General features: G+C 57.3%; 1 protein-coding gene across 3 annotated transcripts; it reads right to left on the bottom strand.

Annotated features, from left to right (window-relative positions):
- Window positions 1–1,394: 1,394 nt before the first annotated feature.
- NAPA (NSF attachment protein alpha) lies at window positions 1,395–24,363 on the bottom strand. Of its 3 annotated transcripts, none has more exons than XM_032485672.1 (11): window positions 24,120–24,363; window positions 13,597–13,676; window positions 12,583–12,699; window positions 7,764–7,810; window positions 6,298–6,375; window positions 6,056–6,111; window positions 5,861–5,945; window positions 4,966–5,070; window positions 3,759–3,831; window positions 3,262–3,312; window positions 1,395–2,180 (listed from the first exon to the last, which is right to left on the bottom strand). In XM_032485672.1, the coding sequence occupies exons 1-10, from the start codon at window positions 24,215–24,217 to the stop codon at window positions 3,293–3,295; spliced, it is 759 nt and encodes a 252-aa protein (XP_032341563.1). In that variant the 5' UTR covers window positions 24,218–24,363; the 3' UTR covers window positions 1,395–2,180; window positions 3,262–3,292. The 3 variants fall into 3 exon arrangements, with proteins under 3 accessions (XP_032341563.1, XP_032341562.1, XP_006179352.1); XM_006179290.3 differs by having other exon boundaries at window positions 1,399–2,180; window positions 3,763–3,831; window positions 24,120–24,361; XM_032485671.1 differs by lacking the exon at window positions 3,759–3,831.
- Between the last annotated feature and the right edge of the window lie 600 nt (window positions 24,364–24,963).

Below are 24,963 nucleotides of genomic sequence, written 5' to 3'. Positions count from 1 at the left end.
CAGATTGGATCTGGAGGGTGGTGAAAAAAAGCAGCTTTATCGATTCCAGATCTGGCTATGCTGTTTAGTGCTGTAATTCCAGGGACTGGACCAGGGCAGGGCACACAGTAGGTGCTTAATAAACACTCGCTGAGTAACCAGGTGTAGGGTCTGGGGCTCCCACTTCTGAAGAATGTTTTCCTCAGGCTTCTTTTACCTCCCATGGTAACCACTAAACCACATTCCTCTATTGTTTGTTGAGCAAATAAACAACTGAATTTATGGGTTGGAAAGGAGAAAATTGTCCTGTTGAGTGGTTTCCAACCCTAGCTACACATTTGGATCACCTATGGAAATTTCGGAGGGAAAAATCCCCCAAAACTCAAAAAAGGGTGGGGAACCTCAATCAAACCACAGTTTATCACAGTGTGACCCAAGCTTGAACACTTTTAATATTAAGATTTTGAAGCACAGCCAGGGCTGAGAATCACCATTTAGGTCACGGACAGCAGAGACAAGAGTCTCACACTGCTCCTTCAGCCTGGGCCACAGCAGACGCTGGTAATCAATCTGAGGTCTCAAGACTCTTAATTGACCTCTAGGCAACCATTATCAATTGATTAGAGCTGCGGGAGAAGCTGAAGGGGACAGAGGAACAGGGCAGGGTGTCATACAGAGGCATCTCTCGACATGGTGACTTTGAACCTTTCCCGAACTTCTTCCAGGTTCCAGGCTGGAGCAGCTCTCCCAGGGGCCTGCCCCAGTTTCCCAGGCAGCCCCTCCTCTGCGTTACTGCTGCCCTGTTCACTTCCTGACGTCATCCCATTGTACTGTGACACTGAGCCTGCCTTTGCACTGACCCTCCTCTGGCTGTCCCTGGGACTACATGCCTGTGTGGAGGCGGTGGGTGGTTCCTGCCCTCCTCTCTTGGGCACAGGGCTCCCGTCTTCTCTCCCACTCCCCACACCCACTCAGTCCTTGTACTTTGCCCACCAGAACCACCTCCTCCTCTGTCCTGCAACAGATGGAACAGTGGGGCCTTCGGCCCACCTTCTGGGAAAACATGGACATGGGGTGAGGCTGGGAGACCTGGTGGGCTGCTTCCTCCACCCATTTGTATCACAGTTGCTGCATCCATCCTCCCGCCAGCTCTGAGGTGGCACTGCCACCAACATCCCAGCCGAGGAGACCAAGGCCCACAGAGCCCAGAGCCCAACTCCTGAGCCTGAGGCCCCTTCCCAAACCCACCATCCCCAGCCCTCCCCTCCTCTAGGACCTCTGACCCAGCTCATTCTCCCAGTCAAGTTTGCCTTCTGCTTTCCCACAAAGCATGCCCAGAGCCCAGGGAGGGTAGGAATATGGGATTCAGGCTCTGAAGGGTGAAGAGGGTGGCAGAGGTGAGGAGGAAGAGAGACTCATGCACAAATGTTGTCTTTTATTTCCTTCCCCGAGCCAGCTGCAGCTTCCGACAAGCAACACATCAAAGCACAGGGAGGAGATGGAGGGGTGAGGATAGGGACAACCCTCTGAGCTCCAGGGCCTGGGTCTATCCTGAGAGGTCAGGGCTGCAGGAGGCTGGGAGGCTCCAGTGCTGGGGGGAGGCGCAAGGGGAGGCGGGAGGAGCCCACCCCCAGCAATGAGAGAAAATCGTGGGGCTACATGGACTGAGCTCAGCTGGAGGACAAAAGTGGAGAGACAGACACCAACCTTGTGACTCAGCTGGATGGGAGCTGCGGGGGACAGGTGCCGACCCCGACCCTGGCAGCGCCCGCAGCAAGTAGGTCTGTGTCGAAGATTCTGTGTTTTAGGGTGGAGAAGGGCACTTCTGGGGACTTAAATAAAGGTGCAGGGGGTGAGGGATGCAGCGAGAACAGAGGGTGACTGTCTGGCCAGCGGGCCCGGCTGCAGGGCCCACTGAAGCAGTGCTGAGCCCACACTGTGGCCTGCGAGCCTCCAGGGTGGGAAGGAGGGAAGGTCACGCAGCCCAGGTCTCGGACTCCGCCTCTCTCCGGGCTCACACCGTGATCCTCGCTGGAGGGTCTGGCCAGGGGAGAGCGGGCGGAGGGGCAGGAAGACAGGTGCCAGGGGGCTGGGCGGGCTTAGCGCAGGTCCTCCTCGTCGCCCTGGATCGTCTTCTTGATGCGAAGCAGCATGGTGGTGAGCCACTGGTCCAGCCGGGAGATGGAGTCATACTCCTTCACCTGTAGCGCCCCGGGCGGGGAAAGGAGTCAGGGTGGGCGGCCCACCCCACACCTGGCCTTAGCTCCCTCCTTGTCCCTGGTCTTAGCCTCCAGTATCTGGTCCTGGGACCCTCGAGATGGGCCCCTGTCAGCCTTAGTCCCCCAGGAGCCGCACGGGGAGGCGCAGGCCCCGGCCCAAGCCAGAGCAGCTCCCTTCTGTGTCTGTACTGGCCTGGGTATAAGGCCTCTCCTGGGGAAAAAAAGATTTTGTAGCCTAAAAACAAAAGGTCCAGCTTTCTTGTTTTATGGACCAAACGGAGGCCTGGAGACATGAAGAAGGCCTGCACTGAGTGTCCCAGGAGGGGTCAGAGAGAAAGTCACACCCTACTGGGCCTACTCTCCCTTCTCCCGAGCTCCCTGGCTGAGCTTCCCAACAGCTGCCCACTGCCCGCTGTCTGGGGCGGGGCTGACCGGGGGAGTTTGGTCTCTGTCATCATTTAGGGGCCTCTGGCCGCTAAGGGGCACTCAGGGGGAGACACACTCGACAGGTAGTCTAGAGGACCTGATGAGGACCTGAGCTGCTCACAGCTGAGTTCCAGGATGCTCAGGACAGATTGAGGAAAGGGGGAGACATCTCTGAGAGGCGGTTCTAGCAGGGACGTGGGAGCTGGGAGGGTGGGCCCTCCCGATGTTGCCTCTCCTGCACCCCTCGCTCCTCTTCCCTCCTGCTTCCGGGCAGGGGGGAGAGGGGAGGACATGACTCATTCCCTCCCTCTCTGCACCTCCTGGGTCACCCAAAGTGCCCAGTGTGAGACAGCCTTCAACTGCTCACCCGGGGCAGACTCTGAGTGGTGCAAAGATCTTGACCTTCAGGAGCAGGAAGATGTGGGTTGGAATCCCAGCTCTGTTCCCAAGAGGCCTGACCTCTCTCAATGGTGAGAACACTCCCAGCACCTCTTGGGGCTACTCGTGAGGGTTCTGGGGTGACTGGAGAATGGGATTCATAGCCAGGACCCAGGGCCAGAGATTAAAAAAAAAAGGTGAAATTGATGGGACCATATCTGACAAAAGCAGCCACCCCTCCACCCCCGGGGCCACTCACCGCCTCGGTGTAGCTGTCCACGTTCTGCTCCTCATGGGCTTCTAACAATTTCTGCAAGAAAATGGCAGGCAGGGGTCAGGGGCCCAGGCTGGCCTGAGGTCTGGCCTGGATGAGACCCTCCACCACACACTGTCTGGGGGTGAAAGTTGGGGGGACTCCCACGCTGCCAGGAAGGAAGGGGCTATATTCCCATCCTGCCCTCTGCATCAGAAGTCGCTCAACGTCACTGATACGGAATATCACGCGCACACGCGCACGCCGGCATGCATGTGAGACCACGCGGCCTCCCAGCTCTGCCTGTGGGTCCATCATTGCCTGAATCTTACTGGTCTCCTCTAGAAAACTGACAGTCAAAGGGCAGACAGGGCGGAGGAGGCCCCTAAGCAGCACTCAGATCGCAGGGATTGTGCTGACTGGGGCCCGAGCCTCCAGGCCCCCCATCCACACTTCCTGCCACAGGCTCAGAGGCAGGGAGGGGGCAGCCGGGGCCCCGGCACTCACTTTCATCAGCTTGCACTCCCGGGAATCGGAGAACGCGGGGAACAGCTCCTCGTACTTCTGGACAGCGAGCTGAAGGTGGAGGGCAGGAAGAAGGGGGCCAGCTGATAAACAACGGCCCGTGGAGCGGTGGGCCCGGCAGTCGAGGAGATATGGGGCCACTTGGGCCAAGTCAGCTCTCTGCGCCCCTACCTCAGCCTCCAGCGTCACCTGGCTCTGTGCCTGGGGGCCGCTCCATACAGCCGAGCTCAGCATGAGCCTGGCTGCAGAGACAGATGCGGGGGGAACGGGGGAAGGGGCCTGGGGAAGGGGGGAGGGTGCCCGAGGCCGGTGCTCAGTCCTCTTCCCGTACCCAGCCCACCCAGGGTGGGGGTGACAACTGCCTCCTGTGAGTACGTCCTAGACACCAGGCCCGATGCCCGACACTTCTCACATTCAACCCTCATGAGGACCCGGGGGAATCAAATGATGGTGACCCCATTTTGAAAGTGGGAGTCACATCCAGAGAGGGCAGTGATCCACTCAGGGCACAGGGTAAGTGGTGGGGATCTGAACCGGCCTAACACCAAAGCCTAAGATCTTACCAGCCCTGCCAGGGAAGGAAGCCAGGAGTGGGGCTCAGGTGTGCCGTGATCCCAGGAAATCCCAGATGCTGGCAGAATCCAGCTCCTCTCCCCGCCGCCATTCCCAACCCCCTGCCTAGCACTGACCCCTCTCTTGCTAAGAAGCCCTGGGAACGGGTGGGGCTGGCATGCAGGCTATGGTTCACACCATGACACCAGGAGTCAGAAAGATCTGGAATCTTGGGGCTGTAGTCTACTAGCCACGTGGCTTTGAACAAGAGACTCTGGTCAGGGCCACAGTGTCTTCATCTGTAAAATGGGGTGACCATGGTGCCAACCTCACAGGGTGCAGTAAGGGCTCAAAAAGTGCTCCTACAAAAGAAAAAGCCTGGCCCTGAGCGAGCCGGGAGCTGGAAACTCAAAAGGCCACAGGGACGGGGCAGGTAGTATCAGGGATAGAGATGCACCCGTGAGAACAAGCATTTTGTGCCCAGAGGCTGACTGCTGGGGGCCAGACGTGAAGGGTTAGCCCCTTGTAAGCGGCTGAGAAGTGACCTGGCCTAGTGACAGACATGGGACTCCAGGAGTGGTTGGTCACCCCGTGGCGGGGTGGGGGGAGGTCACCCGCAGGGCCTGCGCTCACCTTGGCATTGAGCATGTCAATGCAGAAGTGGCAGAGGGCCGCCTTGAAGAAGTAGTCCTTGGCGCTGTACTTGAGGAGGGGGCTGTCCATGGCATTCGTCCCCACCTGCGGGCACCCGGAGGGCCAGGGTCACTGCCAGGCACTTGGGGGCCAGCTGGGAGCTGGGTCCGTGCCCCAGTGAGGCCCTGTGAACCCAGGACCCCAAGGGCAGGGAGACCAGAGACCAGCCCTGGGGAAGTCAGTAACTGGGATGTGACCGAGGGCAAGGCATGATGCAAGTGTTGCCACAGGGCTGAGGCCAGGTGTCCGTGGGCTTCTCCAGGGGCCCAAGATGGTGGAGGGTGAGGTTGCCCTGCTGTCAGGCCCAACAGGAGGCTGGCACATCAGTAGGCAGAGGGGCGGCAACATGAGAGGCGGTGCCTGCCCCGCTCTCCTCTGAGGCCAGCTGCCTGCCTTTCTCCGGGCCAGGCTGAACTCACCAGGACAGCCCACCCTGCCCCGCCCGGCAGAGGGGAGCCCGTGCACCCCTGTGATGCTGCCCCTACCCACGGGCTCCTCAGCTGCCTTGGGCCACCTCTTGCAATTCTCTCCCTGACTCTGGCTCTGTAGGCCTCACTCCAGGGCCACCGGCCACCGGGAAGCTCTCTGTGAGGAGTGTGGGAAGGGCCTGTCTAGGGAGAGGGTGGTGACATGGCATGGGGTCGTGGGTGGAGAAAACTCGTATAGCCAGGCTGAGTACTCTGTGAGAGTGCAGGGGGGATGATGTCAGGGGATGACCTGGGGGAGGGGATGAACACAGGAAGTGCAGAGAAAGGGGGAGGGATGGAAAGGGCGGGAGACAGGGAGAGGGGGTGCTGGCAGGCAGGCTGGGACTGGAGCCCCGCCTGCCCCCTACCTGTTCGTAGATGTCGATGGCCTTCTGGTACTGCTCCAGCTGCGCGGCGTAACCAGCCACCTTCAGCAGACACTTGTTGGCCGAGCTGTATGGGGCAGGGGGAGAGGAGGGAGGTCGGTGATGGTAGTGGAGTCTGGGTCCGGGGCATTTGCTGAGGGGCTGGGTTGGACAGGAGGGGACCTGTGCCCGGGGTACCTGTTGGATTCCTCGCCTTTGTAGTAGTCTGCAGACTGCTCGTAGTGGGCGATGGCCTGGGGAGACGGGAGGGAGGAGCCAATGCCACCTTCGCCCAGCCTGGCCTGGGGCTCAGCCAAAGCCCTTTCCCCAAGCTCTGCCACGGTACCCCACGATCCTGTCCTGGTGCGCAGACACCAGAGGACTGGCCGCTGCAGCCTTCCCCTGCTGTTGGCCAGGCTGGGTCCCCAACTGCCTCCTACCTTCTCGATGTCTACCAGCTCCGTCTCATAGATCTCGGCTATGGAGATGTGGTGCTTGGCTGCGATCGTGAATCGGCCCTGGGTAAGACAAGGGAAGGGGCCGTCAGTGATGAGTGATACCCTGAGAGCCCCACTCCAGCTCGACCAGGCCCTTCCAGGTCCCCAAAGCTGGATTCTCATCCCTCAGCCGCACCTGTAAGGGGAGGTGTGCAGAAGGGGACTCCGAGAAGCAGAGGGGCACAGGGGCTAAAGTGGGAGGCTCTAGCCTGAGTGCTGCCCCGACTGGGTGACCTTGGGCAAGTCATCCCTCATCCAGCGTCCATGCAGGCACAGGTAGACGGGCCAATACCAGAGATGATGGGTGCAGAGGGACCTGGCAGAGGCCCTGCTGCACCTGACAGATGGTCCAGGGAGGTGGATGGACCAGCCCAGAGTCACCTGGTCAAAGCTCTGGAGAAACCAGGGCCAAGGGCCCTACTGCCCAAGGGACAGCCTCCCTCTCCTCCTCCCCATCCCTGTGTGGCCACACACTCCTCACAGGCCAACGCCCACTCCCCTCCAGCTTCCCCTGCAGACACCCAGAGCTTTCCCCCAAGGAGGCCTCCAGCTCTCAGAGGGGCTGAGCCCCTCCTACCCGCCTCTACCAGCAGGGATCGAGGTGCCGGGGCTGCCACTCTGCACACAGGGGCTGGTCCGAGGCCACCTCTTGCAAAGGGCAGCAGGAAAGGGCAAGGCCCTGGGCTCAGCCAGGACAACTTTCAGGTCTCAGTGACTCCTGCTTATAGGCACATGTTCCTGAGCAAGCCACATCTCATCTGGGATCCCCTTTCCTGGCTGTTGGACAGTATAATGAAGTGCCCACATGACAGGGCAGAGCACAGCACTCAGACACTGAGAGGATGCAGTCCGGGACTGTGTTCCTGTCAGAGGGAGGGGTCTGATGTGACAGAGACAGAGATGAAAAGGCAAAAAGTGGGGTCGACAGGAGCCAGGGTCTGGTTTTGGTCCATTGTCTTGGCTCCCTGGCCTCAGACCAGTAGCCATCTCTCTGGGCCTCATCTGTTGACCAAGGGGCCACTCCCTGGGGTGGGGCAGGGTGGAGCTGACTCTGGGCCCTGCTTGCCCACCTTTATCAAATGCCTGTGGGGAGGGCTGGTGAGGGGAAATGCGCTGGACACACATGGGCCCCCAAAACAGTGACCTCTACAAGTGCAGACAATGATGGCCCTGGGTGGGAGCAGAAGCAGGGCCTGGGGAGGAGCCCTGGCCCCTAGTGATGGGCTGGGAGCTGTCACCAGGAGCCCTGCTGGTACAGAGCTGAGTGAGGACCCAGCCTGCCCAGCCCAGCTCAGGTGACCAAACCACCCGCCCCTTCAGCCTGCTCCCAGTGCTCGGGGAGGGGAGGGGAGGCTGGGGCTGTATGGCATGACTAAGAGCAGGGGGACAGGACCCGCGGTGACCCTTACCATGTCTGTGTAGATCTCAATTGCTCTCATCAAACAGTTAATGGCCTCTGAGGAGAGAAAAAGGGAGGTGGGGAGGAGAAAGGGAAGGTGAAGTCACTCCAGCAGAGGCCGAGGGGAGGAGGCAGACGCAGGCTGCCCGCGGGGCACCCGGAGTTGGCAGGGCTCTGCTCTCTGGGCAGAGAGAGAAGGTTAAGGAGTCCCCGAGCCCCAGGAAACTTGGTCAGACTGGGACAATCCCTGGGACAGAGTACAGCCAGCACCATGTCAGGCTAATGGCAAGAAGCAGCCAAGCCTGACACCTGAGGGACGCCCAGGTTCCACCAGGGCTCTGCCACCCTTTCAAGGTGGGACCAGGAATTGGCCATGTCCCCTGCACCTGTCTGGTCTCCATCTATGGCCGGAGGAGTCTGGACACCATGACACTGAGGCGCTGCCACTGGGACTCTCCACCCTTCTCTCTCGCCCACATTGCAGCGTTCAGCACAGCTCTCTGCGCCCTCCTTAACCTGGTTGCCTGCCGGTTCCTGGAACCACCGGTTTCACCACCAACACAAACACACCGGGATGGCACTTGGGAGGAAGAACTGGGGTCCCTTTGTTGTACTATCTCTTGCAAGATTTTAAATTTGGGAAAGTTTTTTTTTTTTCCCTTTGACAAGTTATTTGGAGGAGAGAGAGAAGCATGAGTGGGAAGCATTTTCTAGCAGATAGAGATGAGCTCTTGGGTGGATTTAACACTGTTTTCATGCATCTCAGGAGGAAGGGTGTTGGGGGAGGTGGACAGGGAAGGACAAAGGGTCTAGACAGACCACAGGAAGTAGGCGCTGAGCTGGGGCAAGGCTAAGAGTGCACCCTGCCATCTGGGGCAGCTGTAAGGCTCCAGGTCTGCCACTGGGGTCTCCAAAGTCAGCTGGGCCCCTGGGCTGAGGCTGCAAAGAGGCCTCAGGCCCGGTGTCTCGTCAGCCAGGAAGACACGTGAACAGTGGTTCTCAGCCCCAGATCTGTGGCTGGTCCTTCAGGAAGCCCACGAGCCCCCTCTAAATTCACAGGCAAAAAGGGGTTGTCTATGAGCACGACTCTTGGGGAAGAAGGGCCTGCATGTTAACTCCAATTCTGAAAGGCCTCTGAGGACCCCTCAAAGTTCAGAGAATGCACACCACTGGGTCAAGGTTCTGAGGCTGACAGCCGGAAGGTGGAGGCATCAGGGAAGAGGAAAAGAAGGCAGAAAGAGGGCAGAGGAGGAGCACAGGGAGAGAACACAACAAAAAATGACAGTGGGAAGAGTGGTGCTCAAGTTCCATACAGGGCATTTCTGGACATAACTGATGAGATGGCAACACAAGGGCTCCGCGCACTCCGCCCCGCCCCACCCCACCCCACCCCATCCTGCACCCTGGACTGGGTGTGGCCAGCGGGGCCCCTCTCCTGGAACCACAGGGCACACAACCTAGCACCTGGAGGCAGAGGTGGCAAAGGCTGTTCTGGGTGAGACTGGCAGTCCTGGAGGGGGAGAGGCTGGAGGCTTGCTGGCAGGACATGTGCCCCCGCAGCAGCCGCCTGGGGCCTGCTGGCACTGGCCTGGAGTGTTGTCGGCAAGGTGGCCCTTATGGTGGCAGCAGGGGAGGAAGGCTCACCCCAGGCAGCAACAAGGACTCACAGGGCTAAGTTTCCTCGCTCCAGTATGGCTGTCCCTGAAAGCCGCAGGCTGCTGGCTGACACCTGAGCAAGAACGCTGGTCGACGAGCTGCTGACACAGGGGCTAACTCTAGCTCATGGGCTGTCACCAGGAGCCTGAGGGTGAGCGACCAGCGCGTCCCTGGATGAGCACAGGGAACCCCAGCACACCTGTCTCCCACCATCCACCCACAGAAAGCCGGAGCTAGAAAGGGGCTCTGGGAATAATCCGGCCCAGGAAGGTGGGTGGGGAGGGCTGAGGCCCAGAGAGGGAAAGGCACTGGCTGAAGGAGACAGGCAGCCATGCAACCCAGGGTCCTCTACGCACCCCTGTGTGCCAGTGGCCTCCCAGGCCAGATGCAATCCCTCCCTCATCACACCCAAGAACTCAGCCGCTGTCTCCTCCTCGGTAAAATGGGGACAAATCACACGAAGAACCCCACAAAGAAGTGGAGTGGATTAAAGAGATGTCATGTGTCTGGTATACAGTAGGCATTGGTAAATGGCAGTGAAGTTGTGCGGGGCACAGGGAGGGCAAATAGGGGTCTGGCCACATCCCCACCCTGGCTGCATCCATGGGTGCACACATGCACCCCCGGGCCGGGCTATCAGGCAGGCAGGTGGAGAGGCCTCCCTGGCCTGAGTCCACCCACAGCAGCCAACAAGGGCGGGGAAACTCTGAGAACCAGTGACAGCTACAGGCACCATCTCTCCGCCCTGCCACTGAGGGGGCAGAGGGCCACCCCTTGGCCCATGCTCAGGGCAGACTCGCAGGGGGAGGGCAATGGCTGGAGCCAAATCCTGTCCTTCCGCCCTGGCGGCTCTGCAGGCCTCAGGCACAGGCTCAGCACCAGCTGCCTCCCCAGGCGGGTGCCTTCCAGGACCGTCGCAGAAATGCAGACACAGACGGAGGCCTGTGAGGCAGGTGAGCAGACCACAAAGACCCAGGGATCTGCTTGGGGAAACTGGGCAAAGTTCCCAGCGGGACCCCAGCTCTGTCTCACAAGGCAAGTGGCCACGGGGAAGAGGCCGGGGTGGGGGCAGGCCATTTTCCCATGCCGGGTGCCGTGCAGGGCACGTCCGCACTTTATCTCGTGTGCTCCCTGCTTTACCAGACCAGGAAGTAAAGATCCGAAAGAACAGGTGACTGCCAAGATCACAGGGGAGCAGGCTCCTCCTGGACCTCAAGGATCACACTGAGCCCCACGCTCCTCGACTGGGGTGGGCCGTTGTGACACAGGGGTGCTGGGGTGCCACTCCAACACCCCTCCTTGCTCAGTGCCAAGAACCTGGGGGTCCGGCCAAGGCACCCACTCCTGGCTCTGTCCAAATTAGGCTCTCCTCCGCACCACGGTGCCTCCTGTTCCCTGGAAGCCGCCTCTAATGCCAAGTCCACCCTGCCCAGTCTCAGCATCCAGGGCAGTGAAGCACGCTCGCTGACCCCTGGAGAAACCAAGTCAGCCTGTGTGCCCTGTGATGGGCACGTCACCACACCTAACTATTGCTACCTTCCCAGAGGATGCCCAGTCACCCTCTGTGCTTCTGGAGGCCAGATACGGGGCCACACCCCCGACTCGGGCCCTAGCACCCAACACACACCCAGCAGAGTCTTGCTGCCAGCTGCAAAGGCTCAGGTCAAAAGCTCGGGAAGGACGAGACATCACGGTGCCAGGGGGGCCTGCCTGCTGGAAGCGCTGGGGCTTGTTTAAAGGGCAAATGGTGCTATGCATGTGCCATGAAGTCTGGCCCTCAGCTCCTGCCTCAGAAACCAGTCTTTCCAGTCACTCTGGAGCAGCAGCTGAGCGTCACAGATGCCAGGATGGCATCTCCAGGTTGACCAGTTCCCCAGGGAGAAGGAAGGTTGGGGGGGGCCCTCTGAGGGGGAGGCACCAACTTTCCTGGGTGATTCAGGCTGAAAACAAACCTGAGGTCACCCTGGGCCATCACCACATCCCGCCCCCTCCATGGCCTGCTGTGGCTCACTGCTCCCAGCCAGGTGCACTCAGCTCTGTGCAATGACAAGAGCCCACCCAGTCACAAGGCCTCCCCTTGAGTTCTTGCCGGGCCTGAGCTCAACACGTGACCACTTAGGCCAACATTTGTGAGACACCCAGTGGCAGAGGAACAACTCGTCGAGTCTGGGGACAGAGAATAGCTACTTGGTCCACAAAGACATGAAATCTTCGACTGGGAACAAGGATGTTCCGATAGTGGTAACAGATACACCAGCAATCCCCCAGCACTGGTGTGTGAACTGGTGCTCACAGATCCTTGGAGAGACCTCCGTACACAGCCACAAATTGCCCTCTCTTGGGAAGGACAGGCCTGTATTTCAAGATTATGCATGTCCTTTTTTTTTTAAATAACGTTCATATATTTCCCATTCTTTTATGAGGGAACAGTCACAATAGACGGTCATTACAAAAAAAAAAAAAAACAAAACCTTTGCCTATTAAAATCAGAAGTTAGCAACCCATGTCTGGCACCAAGATTGAAAAAAAAAAAGTAAAATTCCAGCTCCATGAAATCCACAAGTCTGGTACCCACTGGGTTGTGTTTCCACTTCAGGATGAGCCCAGGGGGACAGAAACAGTTTCGTCATAATGAATCAGTCCCAAGCTGGGCTCTGTCCCCAACATTCTCTCTTTTTAAGGAACTTGTTCTCTGGCAACTACATCTCAGGCTCCGTTCTCTCCGATGTCCCCTCCTCCCCCAGGGGGTAGGGAAGCCAGGTTAGGATAGTTTCCGCTCCTTTTTCGGCAGTGACTCCTACCTGGCTGGTCTTAGAACCCCCTCCCACCTGCTTCTGCATGTTAATTCTGACAACAGAACAGATTTCCTCTCTTCCAGGCGTGCGGTGGGTCTGAAATGTAACTCCCACTCCCAAATGCTCCCAGGCTCCGCAAGGGGAGGGGAGCGATCAGCTGCGCACAAAGTAGAAGGGGGAGGCGGAGGCTTGGAGCGGGATGCAAATGCCAAGCGGAAGGGAGCCAATTCTGAAGTTAAAGTGCGGGCGCCTCCCTGCCAGCAGATCCTGGCGGCCGCTGGAGAAAACCAGAGCCTCTCGGAAACCTGAGGATGTCTCTGGAGAGGGCTCAGCTGGTGCTCTGGGCGGCCAGCCCCAGTGGCCCACAGGGGCCCTCACCTTGGGGGTCGGCTTTCTTGAACGCGTTGCCTGCGTCCACGAAGCAGGTGGCCGCATCGTGCTTGCTCTGGAGCTGCAGGTGCAGCTGGGCAGCCTGGCAGAACGCGTTTCCGGCAGCTGGAACGGAAAAGAGGGATCGCAGCCTCAGTGGGGCTCCATGCTTCATAAGCTGCTCAGACAGTGCCCCGGGAGGTGGCTGGGTTCTCAAGATGTGGAAAGAGTCCCAGAGAGGAAGAGCCTGGCCTGGTGGTCACGGCTGAGCTCCACGAATCTGCACTACGGCCCCACAGGGTTGAGACTCTTGAGGAGGACACGGTTTGGGAGTGGCTGGGTAACTTTCCTAGAGTCACCTGGCCAGTCTGAGCTGGGACACAAACCCGAGTCACTCCAGCTCCGAAGCTCATGAGGCAACCAGGGGCAGGGTAATAAGCACTCCAGCTGCACAGTCAGTTCTGGTTTCTGATTTGTGAGTCAGTCACTTACTAGCCACGGCATGTTGTGCAAACGGCTGGGCCAGGCCTCAGTTTTCGAGTCTGCAGGATGGAGACAGGGATGGTACTGACCCTCACAGCACTGCTGTGATGATTCAATTAACGAATGCAAGCTTGGTGCTTAGTAGAGAGCTCCATAAATGAAGCTGTGATTAATGTTATTACTGGAACCACCTGAATGTTCCCCGGCCCAGAGTTCAGACTCTGATGGAAGTCAGGGAAGTGCTTCTGGGAAAACCGGAAATTCTGAATTTAAGGAGAAACCCTTCAAAGAGCTCATCAGTCCACGTTGGTCTGTCTCTATTTATCCTTATCCTCTAGGTCCTCTCTCCAAGGCCCTGGGACCAAGTTGTAAACTAAGCCAGTGAGCTCCAAGTGACCAGCTGGCAGGTCAGAGGGCTTGTGAGGCTGGAGGGGGCGGGGGGCTGCGGACCCCTCAGCCAGGCCTTTGGGATTGGACGCTGAAGGGAAAGAGGTGGGGAGGAGAAAGAACCTCGGAGGAGCTCTAGCAGGGATGACATACCACTCCAGTTTTTGGCCATTTTGAACATGTTTGCTGCTCGGGCGTAGATTTCGCATGCTTCTTCTATTTTGGATGAGCCTCTGGGGAAAAGGAAAGGAGAAAAAGATGAGGAGATCTGGTCTGGTCACAGGGAGAAAGCAAGCACTCTGCCCCAGTGACAGTGGAGATGTGCCCCTACAGCTCCATGGGCTGGTGGCCTGCCCCCTGGGAAGCCAGCTTCTGGAGTCCAGCTGTGGCTCAGGCCTCTGCTTTGGGCTCGAGGGAGACTGAGGTGGTGGTCCCCACTCTGTCACACAAAGGCTGCCCAAGCCCTCGCTGGGCAGGCCTGCGGGGGCCCCTCACTTGAGGGGCGGCTTCCCAATCTCCCCAGGCACCCTGCCTCTGACAGCCTGCTAGGACTGCTCTCAGGGGACCCCTGGTTCCCAGGCTCTCTGCAAATCCCTGTTCCCCAAGAGAGTGAAAAGCATCATCGGGGGAGAGTCCAGCTTTGGACACCTTGCCCCTTCCTCGATGCCTTAGCCCTGCGCCCCACACACCGCACTTGTTCAACAAAGACCTCTCAACCCTAAATGCGTGTCACTGCCAATTCAGGACTAATCCGATGTACAAAGAAGTACCATTTTTAAATGTGTGTATAAAAAGTTCCCACTTGTGTTCAAACAAACAGAAAAAAAGCGTCAGAACAGAAATACACATGTAAACACAGAATATTTCTGGAAAAAATACAAAGATAGTTACAGTGTTTTTCTCCAAGGTGGGCTCTGTAGAACTGGGCGTCAGGTGTAGGAAACAGACTCACATCCCTCATTAGTACTGCCTGAATTTTAAAATCATCTGCACATTTTACCTCTTCAAGGAAAAAAAACCCCCACATATAGGTATTTTAAATATAGGATTTACTGGGTCCTGTGGTCCAGTAATGAATTACATACGTTTCTAGCAATTTATCCTAAGAAACTAAGCAGAAAAGCTATGAGGGTGTTCAGCACAAGACTATTTAAATGGCAAAAAAAATCCCCTAACAAAACCCTTAAAAGACTTACTGCACAGCAGTAGGGGCCTGGGAAGTTCAGGGCAGTTCATTTTTTTTTACTTCAATTTTTTTTTTTGGAGAGGAAGGTAGTTAGGTCTACACCCTCCCCTCCGGGGGAGGCCTTTTTTTTTTTTTAAATAAAGAGCACCCTCTCTGGGCAACTTTACCTAGTTTCCCAACCTCCAAGGAGAACATGCGAACCTCCTCCTGAATCAGGGGACCCTTCATGAGTACCTCACCTGGTAAGTCCCCACCGCATCCTTCTGTCCTTCCACCTCCGATAACCCAATGAGGCTTAGCCCATGAGGTCTGTGGTCTCCGGAAGTGTTCAAACTCCCCCAGCCCACATATCTGGTAGAATGAAACCCACATACTTGGGAGTCCCACCAAAAGGATTTCAGATCTTCTCCTCACTGACATCAATTAGTATTTTGTTTTGAACAAAGAGAAGAGGGGAGTATTTTCTGATTAAAAGCCACACAAATCATCTTCACGGTCCCACCGCTCAACCCCGGGTCAGGTGGCCCTGGAAACTGGCCGACACCAGCACTGCTGGCGGGCTTCAGGCACCATTCTGGGAGCTGTGTTGGGAGCGCTCCTGCACTGGGCACTGCCAGTGTGGGAGGTCCAGCTTGTCCCTGCTTTGAATCATATCAGCTGTTATAATCATCAAACCAGAGCCCCAGAGCCACCCTCCCTGGAGAGTCCCCTCAGCAGGTCTGGGAGTGCCTGGAATCAGGATCTTTAACAATGGCTCCAGATGATTCAGAGGAGCAGGCAAGGCTGGGAGGGAAAAAGCTGACCTAGACTGACCACTTGGAAAGCAGCCACTGATGACCTGTCCCAGGTCAAGAGATGTCACGAGGCAGATACACCCAGGGCGGGTTACTGGGGGGCTGGGACTGGAATCCCGGCCTCTTGAACCCCAATCACAACAGGTAAGGTTCTTTAGATAAAAAGTCTCCCCTCTGCCTCCTGGGCCTGTGCTGACACTGTCCCCTCTGACCCTCTGCTGTCTCCAGGAAGTGGCCCTGAGCAATGCACTCCTCCCACACTCACCCTGCAGGGTCCCACTGTCTCCCCACACCCATAGACTTCACCCTAGTGGGCACAACACACCCTGGGCCTCAGGCCCCTGTTTGGCCCCTTTAGAATCCACTCCTGGCCCTGGAGAGCTGAAGAACTTTGACAAGCTTTGGGCAGAAGAGATTCCAGAAGGGCTCCTTGGGGCCAGACTGCAGAACCCTCCTGGAGGACCTTCTCTGGAAGGTTCTCTTAAAGGAGCTGATTTATTCAGACCGCAATCTCAGGCCTGCTCACCCTGTGGAGCCCCCAGAGCACCCTTCCCTTCTCTGTGGGCACAGTTAAGTCCTACCCAAGCCCAGACATTCTCTGAAAATACTCAGGCTCCCAGCTGAGCAGAAATGGCCCAGCCCACGGAGAGGCCCCCAGCCAGGTGACCAGCAACAAGTAGAGTCAGCCCCCGCTGGCCTGTTTTGGCTCAGTGGGATGTTGTGGACTCAGAACACAAAGCCTGTCAGCTGCTAGGCTGCAATCGGATGATCCCAGACTAAGCGGGGCCAGCTCTGTGCTGAGTCAATGATGCTAAACTGTGGGGTGGAAAAGCCAGAGGGATTAACATCTGCTCAGGCCTCCACTCTGCCTCCTCCTCCCCCTCAATGCTTGGGTCGAGGCCACTTTCACCGCCAGGCCAGGCGATGACAGGAGATCTCTGGCACTCCATTCTCTTGGTTTAGATGGAAGTGGAGTCATCACAGGGGGAAAGAAACTTGCCTCAGGGCACTGGCGGATCCTGAAGGAGAAGCCACTCATGGAGCCTTTCATTCATTTGGGGAACCAATACCTGAGCATTTACTATGTGCCAGACATTACATATAACAACAGTAAACAAAGGAGAAGGAGCCAGCCCTCAGTAAACAGGACACCAGCAAGACAATTTCAGAGGGACTGGGGGACGAGTGGCTGCTTTGAATGGGCAAGTCAGGGAAAGCTGCTGTGATGATGAGATGTGAGCTTAGTCCTCAAAGACGACTGAGGAGCTATCTATGTACAGAGGGAAGAACACTCTAGGCAGCAGATGCAGCATGTGCAAAGGCCCTGAGACAGAAATAAACTTGGCTAGCTCAAGGAAGAGAAAGGGGCCAGGACGGTTATGGTGCAGGGAGAGGCAGACGGGGACCCATGCTGGGGGCCAGGAAAAGGGTTTGGGCCCTACTCTAGTAGGAAGGCTCTGGTAAGGGAAGGATGAGTGGAAGGAAGACCCCAGTTCCCCTGCTCCACCACGCCATCTCCCCACATGATAAATCTGCGTAGTTTACTACAGGACTTCCCTCCCGGGTCAGGATGCTTCATGTCACTCATCGAAAGGTGGCCTCCCCAATAAAACCCGCACACTCCCTGAGGGAAAGAAACCAGGCCTTCTCCCTCAGACCCCTGCATGAGATCCAGAGAAGCTAGCTGGGCCTGTATCTTCTGAAGAGCCCAGGTGACAGCGCCTGTGACAGCTGACTGTCCCTCCCCCACTCATCTCCCCCAAGCTGCCTCTGCTGCGCTCTTCCCATCCCACGGCTGAACCACGCAGAGCCAGGCCGGGAATAGTGGGAACTGGTTTGGGCCGGCCGGGTGCAAGGCTGTCTATAATTACCGCTCAGCTCTGCTTTCTCCCCCTCCCACGGCGGAGGAAGCAGTCTCAGGTCTCCCAGGCACAGCCACCAACCTCCAGAGACTACCATATGGAGGGAGTGAGCGGTGCCAGGGATGCACAGACGGCCCGGTGGGACCCGGGCCAGGGGGTCTGCAGGGCAGAGCCGCATCCTCCCTCCTTCCTTCCTCTGTCCCTTGGGCACTTCCTGGCTCCCAAGGAACATGTCACCTACCCCACCTGCGCACAATCTCCTGATGCCCCCAAGAGGCAAGGCAGATGGAGTTAACTCCCGTTTTAGGCCCTCGACACTGCGGTGCCACAGACACCTGCCCTCGGTCCTCTGCTTAGACTGAAGGTCCCTTTCCTGCTTCTCAGGCAGTGCCCCCAAGGGCAGGTGGGGAAGAGCGGATCCAGGGGCCGGTCCCACCCTGATCTCCTCTCCTTCGCTCTGCATTCTCATAACCAGTCACAGTGGCCTACCAGGCCCGGCCTGAAGGTGCACAGAGTTCCTCACAATCTCCCGCCAGGTGTCATCTGGCTTTACAGAGGCTGGGCCCTGAGAGGTTAAGGGACTCGCCCCAGCCACTTGGCCAGGAAGCAGCAGGGCTGGGGAACCTGCCTTGCCCGTCATTCACACGGTGATCTGGGGGGCTTCCTTCCTGTGTCCGAGAGTCTTCTGGGAGTCAAGAGGGTTGACAAAGTCTCTGCCTGCTCTCGCTCCTCCGGTAGATTCAACAGCCAGCGCTGCTCACGTTCCCCTCAGCAGCCTGGAGGCCGGGGAGGCAATCGTTAAGCCAGCCCTCCCCCGAGCCAAGCCCTAGCCCACCTAGCCTGCCTTGCTTCTCTGCCAACTCTGCCGGGCCGTCAGAGCCAGAGCCGAGGCATCTCTTGGCATCTCCTCCTGCATCTCCCATGAGCACTGAGCCCCTCACTGCCTCCTACACGAGGAAAGGTAAGAGCTTCTGCAGGGCAGGGCCTGGCCCCCACCAAGCTCACACAGGCACCTGTGATGACGGAAGAATCAAGTGCTACACACTAACCACCCAGCTCTGAAAACAGCACAGGACTCTTCCGAGACACGTCTGCAAGGGCCAGGGCAGGAGGAGAGAGAGGACAGACCTGGGGGCCGAGACCTGAGCTGAAATCAGTCTCGGGCACCTTGCTAGCCGTGCGAAATGGGCTAGCGGCCCCGTTTCTTTCTCTGCAAAATGGAGACAATGAGCCTGACCCAGGAGGAATCTTTGCGAGGATGCAAGAGGATGAACGCAGGCGCGGTACCTCGCATGGAGCAGGTGCTCAAACGGCTGCTATTACACGAGGGAGGAGAAGTACGCTCCCAGGGCTGCCGGCCACCCGACAACGGGATCCTACAGTCGTTTGGGATGGGGGGAAAAATCAAGGACGGTAGTCAGACAGGCCTGGATTCAAGTGCTGACTCGTGGTGTTTCCTTACAACTGGGGAGAAGATCCACAGCTGGCAGGCCTGCTGGGACCAGGAGGAATCCTGCAGGTAGCGCCCAGGAGAGCGCCGGCCACACAGCAGGTGCTTAGCAGACGAGAGCATTACTGTCATCAGGCTGGCGGAGAGAGCAGATTCTAGAAATGTTCGCCTACTTCAGCTCTCAGTGTGTGCTTCATCTCCCCGCCTCCAGATTAGCTAAGCACTGCCCCCCCTCCGGTTTCCACAGAGCACAGGGCCTCCCCTACTCCACCTCCTACCCCATCCTGCTGACAGGGCTTTACGGGCCATCGCCCTCCGGGCTGTAAGCCAAAGGCAGGAGCTGCGCATGCCACACGGCCTGGCAGGTGCTCCTGTGACTCTTACAGCGATGCCCTCTGCAACCCAACAGGATGACTTCATCACAACCGAAGAGCTGAACGTTTCCCATTCTGAAAAGATGTTTCTGGAAGATTTGCCTCTCAGTCGCCTCATCCCTAATAGGAGCCTCAAAACCTCTGTACTAACAGGTGGCAGAGCCCCACCCACCAAGAGACGCAGACCCCTTGGGCTGCAGCAAGATGGTGGCCGGGTTCCTTGGAAAACTTGCGTCCCCTCGGGGAAGACTCCACTCAAACTGGGCAAGAGATGCCACGTTTTAAGCTGTGGATTTAGGCAGCTGGCAGGGTACTGGGAATCACCTCAGTGCCCAGAAGAGCCGCTCCAGAAGCTGTCATTCCCACACCAGGCTCAGCTAAGGGCCCAGGTGGGTCCTGTACAGGGGACACTAACCCAGACCTTGGCAGCAGCTCTTGCCTCAGGAAAGCCAGGCTCTGGGGTGCCCAGGGAGTGCTGGTGCCCGCAGGCGGTTCAAATAGGACTGTGTCGACATCTGATCTCTAGGGTACTGTTTGTATAAAGAACACAAACACCCTGTTGTCTCTATTTCTCCAGCGCCTCCAGCTCAACTTCCAATCACAAAGCTAGCAATAATAATAACAACAACAACAACAACAGTTGTAAGCACTTACCAGGGTCAGGCACCAGGCTCTCAGCACTTTACACATAATCTCCTTAGAACAACCCAGTGAAGTAGGTGTTACTATGATTTTCATTTCACAGATGAAGGAACTTCTTAAGTACATCAATAGCTGAGGGGAAAGAAGTCTTTATTTGGGGTTGGGGGAAGGGTCGGGGGAGACAGCAGCCCCAGGGAATAGAAGCACTGTGTGGAACCTGTACAGTCCGGAAGCAGCACAGCAAGGAAGCCTGGACCCATCAGCAGACGGGGAGAAGGAAGAGAACGTGCACCTCGCCTGTCCCCTCTCTTCTTCCACAGATTCATCATGTGTGGGAAATCTCCCCCTTCTTGGTTTCCAGAGCAGAAATTTGGGCCGCTCCCCCACCTCCCTCCCCGGACAGAGTTGAGGGGGAGGAGGGAGCAGAGGGGGAGGCACAGAATCGGCTCTGATCTACCAGCTGGCTGGCACTGCCTCCCTCCCGGGCTACCAGGGCACCAAAGCCCCCTAGTGTCCGGCAGCCCAGAAGCAATGAAGAGCAAAGGCGGCCCTAACGTCCAAGGCTACCAGGCTGCCCCCACCCTAGGTGGGAGCTACCCCACTTGGCTCTTTTGATGTGAGCAGAGACCTCTCAGTATGGGATGCTGTCACTGCTGAGGTTCCTGAAAGGGGAAGGAGAAGCAGGCGGGAGCAGCTGAGCCCCGACACTCCCTCCCCCCTCCCTGGAAGCCATGGAAGGCCTTGAGAAAAGACAAGGCCTACACACTCCCCGCGCAGGCACACAGGCTCCGGTCAGGCCGGCCGGTCTCCCGCCTGCATGCCGGCCCTGGGTGCTTGCCTTGCTCAGTCTCCCCTCAGCATTATCGCAACTGCTCTTGGAGCTGGAAGGGCCTGGGCTCAATACACCTGCTCTTCTTTCATTCAGATGTTTGGAGAAAACTGCCCCGTGGGCAGGGAAGATGCAGAAATCAGGAAGGAAATCCCCTAAGACACTCATTTGCCAACATCCTTCCTAAACATAGTGTCCAGAAACGGGCCTGAGTGTCAAGAATAAACTTAAGGCAGCAGCAAGAGAACTCTGGGATCAGACAGGCATGGGTCTGAATGCGGATCTCCCTCCCACTCACCGGGGGCCTGGGGCTCACACATCAGCATCTCCAAGCTTCAGCTCCTCCACCTCCGCAGGGATGCTGTGAGGCCCCAATGAGAGGACGCAGGTAACACGCCTGGCCCAGGCCTGACTCAGAGTCAGGGCGAGCACTTAATAAACACTATCAGCTACTATTACTGTCACTGCCTTCACTCACCCCAACACCAGCTGCAGCAGTCCTTTCTAAAATGCAAATGGGAACCCTCCAGGACTGGCCCTGCTATGGGTTGAATGCTTGTGTTCCCCCAAAATTTATGTGTTGAAATCATAACTAGGAGGTGGGGCCTTTGAGAGGTGATTAGGTCATGAGGGTGGAGCCCTTTTAATTGGGATTAGTGCCTTTAGTGAAGGGACCCCAGAGAGCTAGTTCACCCTTGCCACCGCCACCACCCCTTCCACAATGTTGAGGACACAGTGAAATGACAGCTGTCTATGAGGATGCAGGCCCTCATGAGACACCAAATCTGCCAGCGTCATGATCCTGGACCTCCTAGACTCCAAAACGGTGAGAAATAAATTTCTGTTGTTTATAAGCCACCTAGTTTATAGCAGCCCGAACAGACTAAGACAGGCCCCTCATTAAAACCCTCAATGCTCTCCAGCACCTCCTCAAATCTTAGCCCTTTCTCAAAAGGCCCTCCAGGACTGGGCCTGGTTCTCACTGTCTCACCTCCCCTCTGCCCATCCTAATTTCACATGCTAATGTGGAACTCCCTGTATCAAACCTTCATACACGGAACTCTGCACACCTGGGCCTTGCTCAAGATGTCCCCTCCGCCTGAAACAGCGCTCCCCCACCAGAAGGCACCCCTGCAACTCCTCTTCATCCTCTCAGATGGAGGCCTCTCCTCTGGGGCATTATCCTGGTCCTGCTGGATCTTGGGTCCCCATCACTCCAGGCAGAATCTCCCCTCACACTAGACCTCTGTTCACACAATGCCCGCTGCCTGGAACACCCTCCCAGTCCCTACTCCCTAAGCCTGTCTGAGGGTTCCTTGGGGCCCAGCTCACCCCTCACCAGAGCCTTTCTTCAGCTCCTGCAGCTTCCTCTCAGCTCAGGAACCTCACACGAGTGACATAATCTAGCCCTCAGTCACATTTGACAATTCTGCATTACTAGCGTTTCAGCAAGCGTTCATCAGGCCTTCCCAACCAAGGGCAAGTGTCTCAGGGTCTGACTTAGCTGCTCCCCCCAAGCACAGCCCAACAGCACACTAATCCCCAGTCCAAAGGGACCAGACATTGAGCCACCCTGGAATACTACTGAAAACTGAGCTCTTGGCCCCACCCCAAAACACTGCACCTGAACTTCTCTCCTTGTGAAGGAAAAAGAAAACACACATACCCTTTCCCCCACTCTCAGCCTCTAAAATAAAACATCCCCCACCTAATCAATAAAACCCATCAGCCCCGGATGTTTCTCCTCACCTGGCAATTCTCAGCCACATTACTCAAGTTCTTTTGCTAAATATTATCCACGCTCGAGTAACAATGAGCAGCTCCATCTCCTTTCCCAGAAAGAACCCTCCCTTTCATTTCTTACTGACCTCCTAACACTGTCTCTCCCAATCCCAAGGTCCTCCTCCCAAACCCCTTCCCCAGCCTTCTGGCATTCTCCCCCAGTCCCACAGCCTCCCCGAGTCTCTGTCACTCTCTGCTGCCAGCCTCTGTGCCCCACCCCCCTGCCCCAGTTCTTCCTAACTCTCTACCAACTCATCCATGTTGCTGCAGTGCTCCTCCCAGTTTGAAAAGCAACACGACCCTCCCCCAGTCCTCCCGGGCTCTCTTCTTCCTCCACCCAGGGCCTCGAGCCCCTTCCCCTAACCCTATTCAGTCCCCATAGCCTGGAGTCCCTTTTCCCAGCCCCTTTCAGCTCCCATCTCATCACACCCAGTCTCTCCCTGCTCTGACTACCCCCTTCCCCAAGACCTCTCCCATCAGGCTCCTACCTTGATCCCCACCAGCCCTATACAGGCCCCAACCTGTTTCCTTCCTGGAAGTCACACTGATGGTAACTGACCCTTTCAGAGCATTAACCATGTCCCAGGCTCAATCCTAAGCATTTGATGTGCGCTATTACTCAATACTAGTAGCAAACATCTGACGTAGGTTTCGCTAAGATCCCCTTTAACAGGGAAATTAAACAGCTTGCCAAGGTCATAAAATGGCAGAGTCCATTTTAAGACTGGGCTTCTAACACTCCAAAGCCACTAAAAGTCCTTAAAGGATGGTCATCAGAACAACTCTCATGAGCCAACCTAAACTTTATGTGAATTTCCTGCCACACTGCAGCTGTTGGTTCCCTCTCCCAGCCCCCTTCAGGCCTCTCTTGGGCAGGCCACAGTCATCCTGCTCACACGGCCCGCCCCTTCCTGAGTCAAGGATTGCACAGCAAGCCTTCAGCCCCTTTTGGTTCTCTTATTTCCCTCATCTTTCCCTTTTATCCCTACACTTCCTAAGGCAAGCCAGCTTCGTTTGTTCCCTCACCCCACCTTAGACTCCAGCCTCCCAGCCCAGGCCTCCTCAGCCTTAACGGACATCAACCCAGGGATTCCTCCACTCAGATCCCACTCGGGTGTCAGGTCCCCCTCCACTACACTCCAGGGCCATACTCACCCCAGACACCTCACACACCTCAGACTTGGGCTCATCACTCCCAGGATCACGTCAGTCCTAACCCCTGACCCCGAGTTCACACAAATCCACCACCCCAGGCCTTGGAAAGGTGAAGCCCTCGGGCAAGGGTTCTCTGTCCCATGAGCCAAGATGCCTGTCTGGAATCCTTTAAATAGGTTCTCCTATAGTTCCAAAAGGCTTCTTCACTGGCTGCCCTCCCAGGCTCCCTCAGTCCTCGCAGGCCAGGTCCCCTTCAAGGCCTCAGACCATATTCCCTCGGCCCAGGTTCCCCTGCAGCCTCTTGGCCCGTCTTCAGCCTGCGTCCCCTTGCCGCCTTCAGATGGTGTCGCCTCATCCTGGGTGTCCTCAGCCGAGGGCCCTTCCATCATCTCAGTCTCTCCTCAAACCGTGTTGCCACTGCCACAGCCCGCGCTCCCTGGCCCTCAGCCTGTGTCCCTTCTGCTACCTCAGACCATGTCACCTAATCCTGGAATCGCCTCCGTCCTCTAGGCGCGAGTCCTTTGTCTCTACTGCCGCTTCGGGCCGTGACTCCTTCGCCCTTTCAGCCCAGGTCCCGGCCGACGCCGCGGCGCGGCTCTTACCCAAAGAGGCCCGAGAAGAAGGACTGTGAGTTCTTCACTTTGCGCTCCGCCTCGGCCAGCAGGGCCATCGCCTCCGCTTCCTTCCCGGAGTTGTCCATTGCGGCCGCAAAGGTACTGAGCAAACCGCCCGATCCGGGCGCTCAGAAGACTCAGCCGCGGCCCAAGCGCGGTACACAGGCCGGGGGAGCTCAGCGGGCTGTGTTGACGTCGCACCGGCGCGCGCCTCCTGCGGCCCTGGAGTCACGTGACTCCCGCTGGCCAACCAGCAGCCTCGTAGAGCTGCGCGCTCCCCGCCGGGCTCGCCCTCGCCAGCCGCCGAACGCCGCCTCGTGACTCACGGCCTCCAATGGGAGACCAGATGCCTTAACGCTTGAGCATATACCTGCTGACGGCACGCCACACTCTTCCTGGTGCGCCGGTGACAGTCCACGTGACTCAACATAAGCCAATCGTAGTCCTCACCGCCAAGGACCCGCCTTGAGGTGCTACCTTTCTGGCTCCTCCTCCACCAATCAACAGTAGCCTCTGGCTCCATCTGTACGTCCCTGTGGAATTTAGACCCCAGTCAGCTGACAGCTGATCCTCACGTGACAGCTCCTGGGCCCTGCGGAAAGATACGTCCCACCCACGACTGGGTTTGACAGTTCTATTGCGCAGATTTTAGTCCCCGCCTCCACTTCTAATATCGGGTGGTTCTTCGCTTGGAATGGCTCTGTGGTAAGAAGGAAACCTGTCTCCCTTTTCTTGCGCCCTCTGTCGACCTATGCTGAAATTGGTTCGGGAAGCCCAGTGAAGTAGGCATACCTCATTTTATTGTGCTTTGCTTTGTTGCTCTTCAAAGATA

This window comes from Camelus ferus, chromosome 9 (genome assembly GCF_009834535.1).
Source record: "Camelus ferus isolate YT-003-E chromosome 9, BCGSAC_Cfer_1.0, whole genome shotgun sequence".
In the NCBI taxonomy this organism is placed as follows: Eukaryota; Metazoa; Chordata; class Mammalia; order Artiodactyla; family Camelidae; genus Camelus; species Camelus ferus.
The sequence above is the reverse complement of the archived record's forward strand: the minus strand, read 5'-3'. Positions and strand labels throughout refer to the sequence as shown.

Excerpts from the sequence above, each read along its gene's own strand:
- NAPA (XM_006179290.3), bottom strand. The coding sequence starts at position 24,217 with ATGGACAACTCCGGGAAGGAAGCGGAGGCGATGGCCCTGCTGGCCGAG. Across the intron at positions 6,376-7,763 it reads TTGAGATCTACACAGACATG|GGCCGATTCACGATCGCAGC; the intron begins GTAAGGGTCACC and ends TGTCTTACCCAG. Across the intron at positions 3,313-3,762 it reads GGGAGTGCAAGCTGATGAAA|AAATTGTTAGAAGCCCATGA; the intron begins GTGAGTGCCGGG and ends ATTTTCTTGCAG.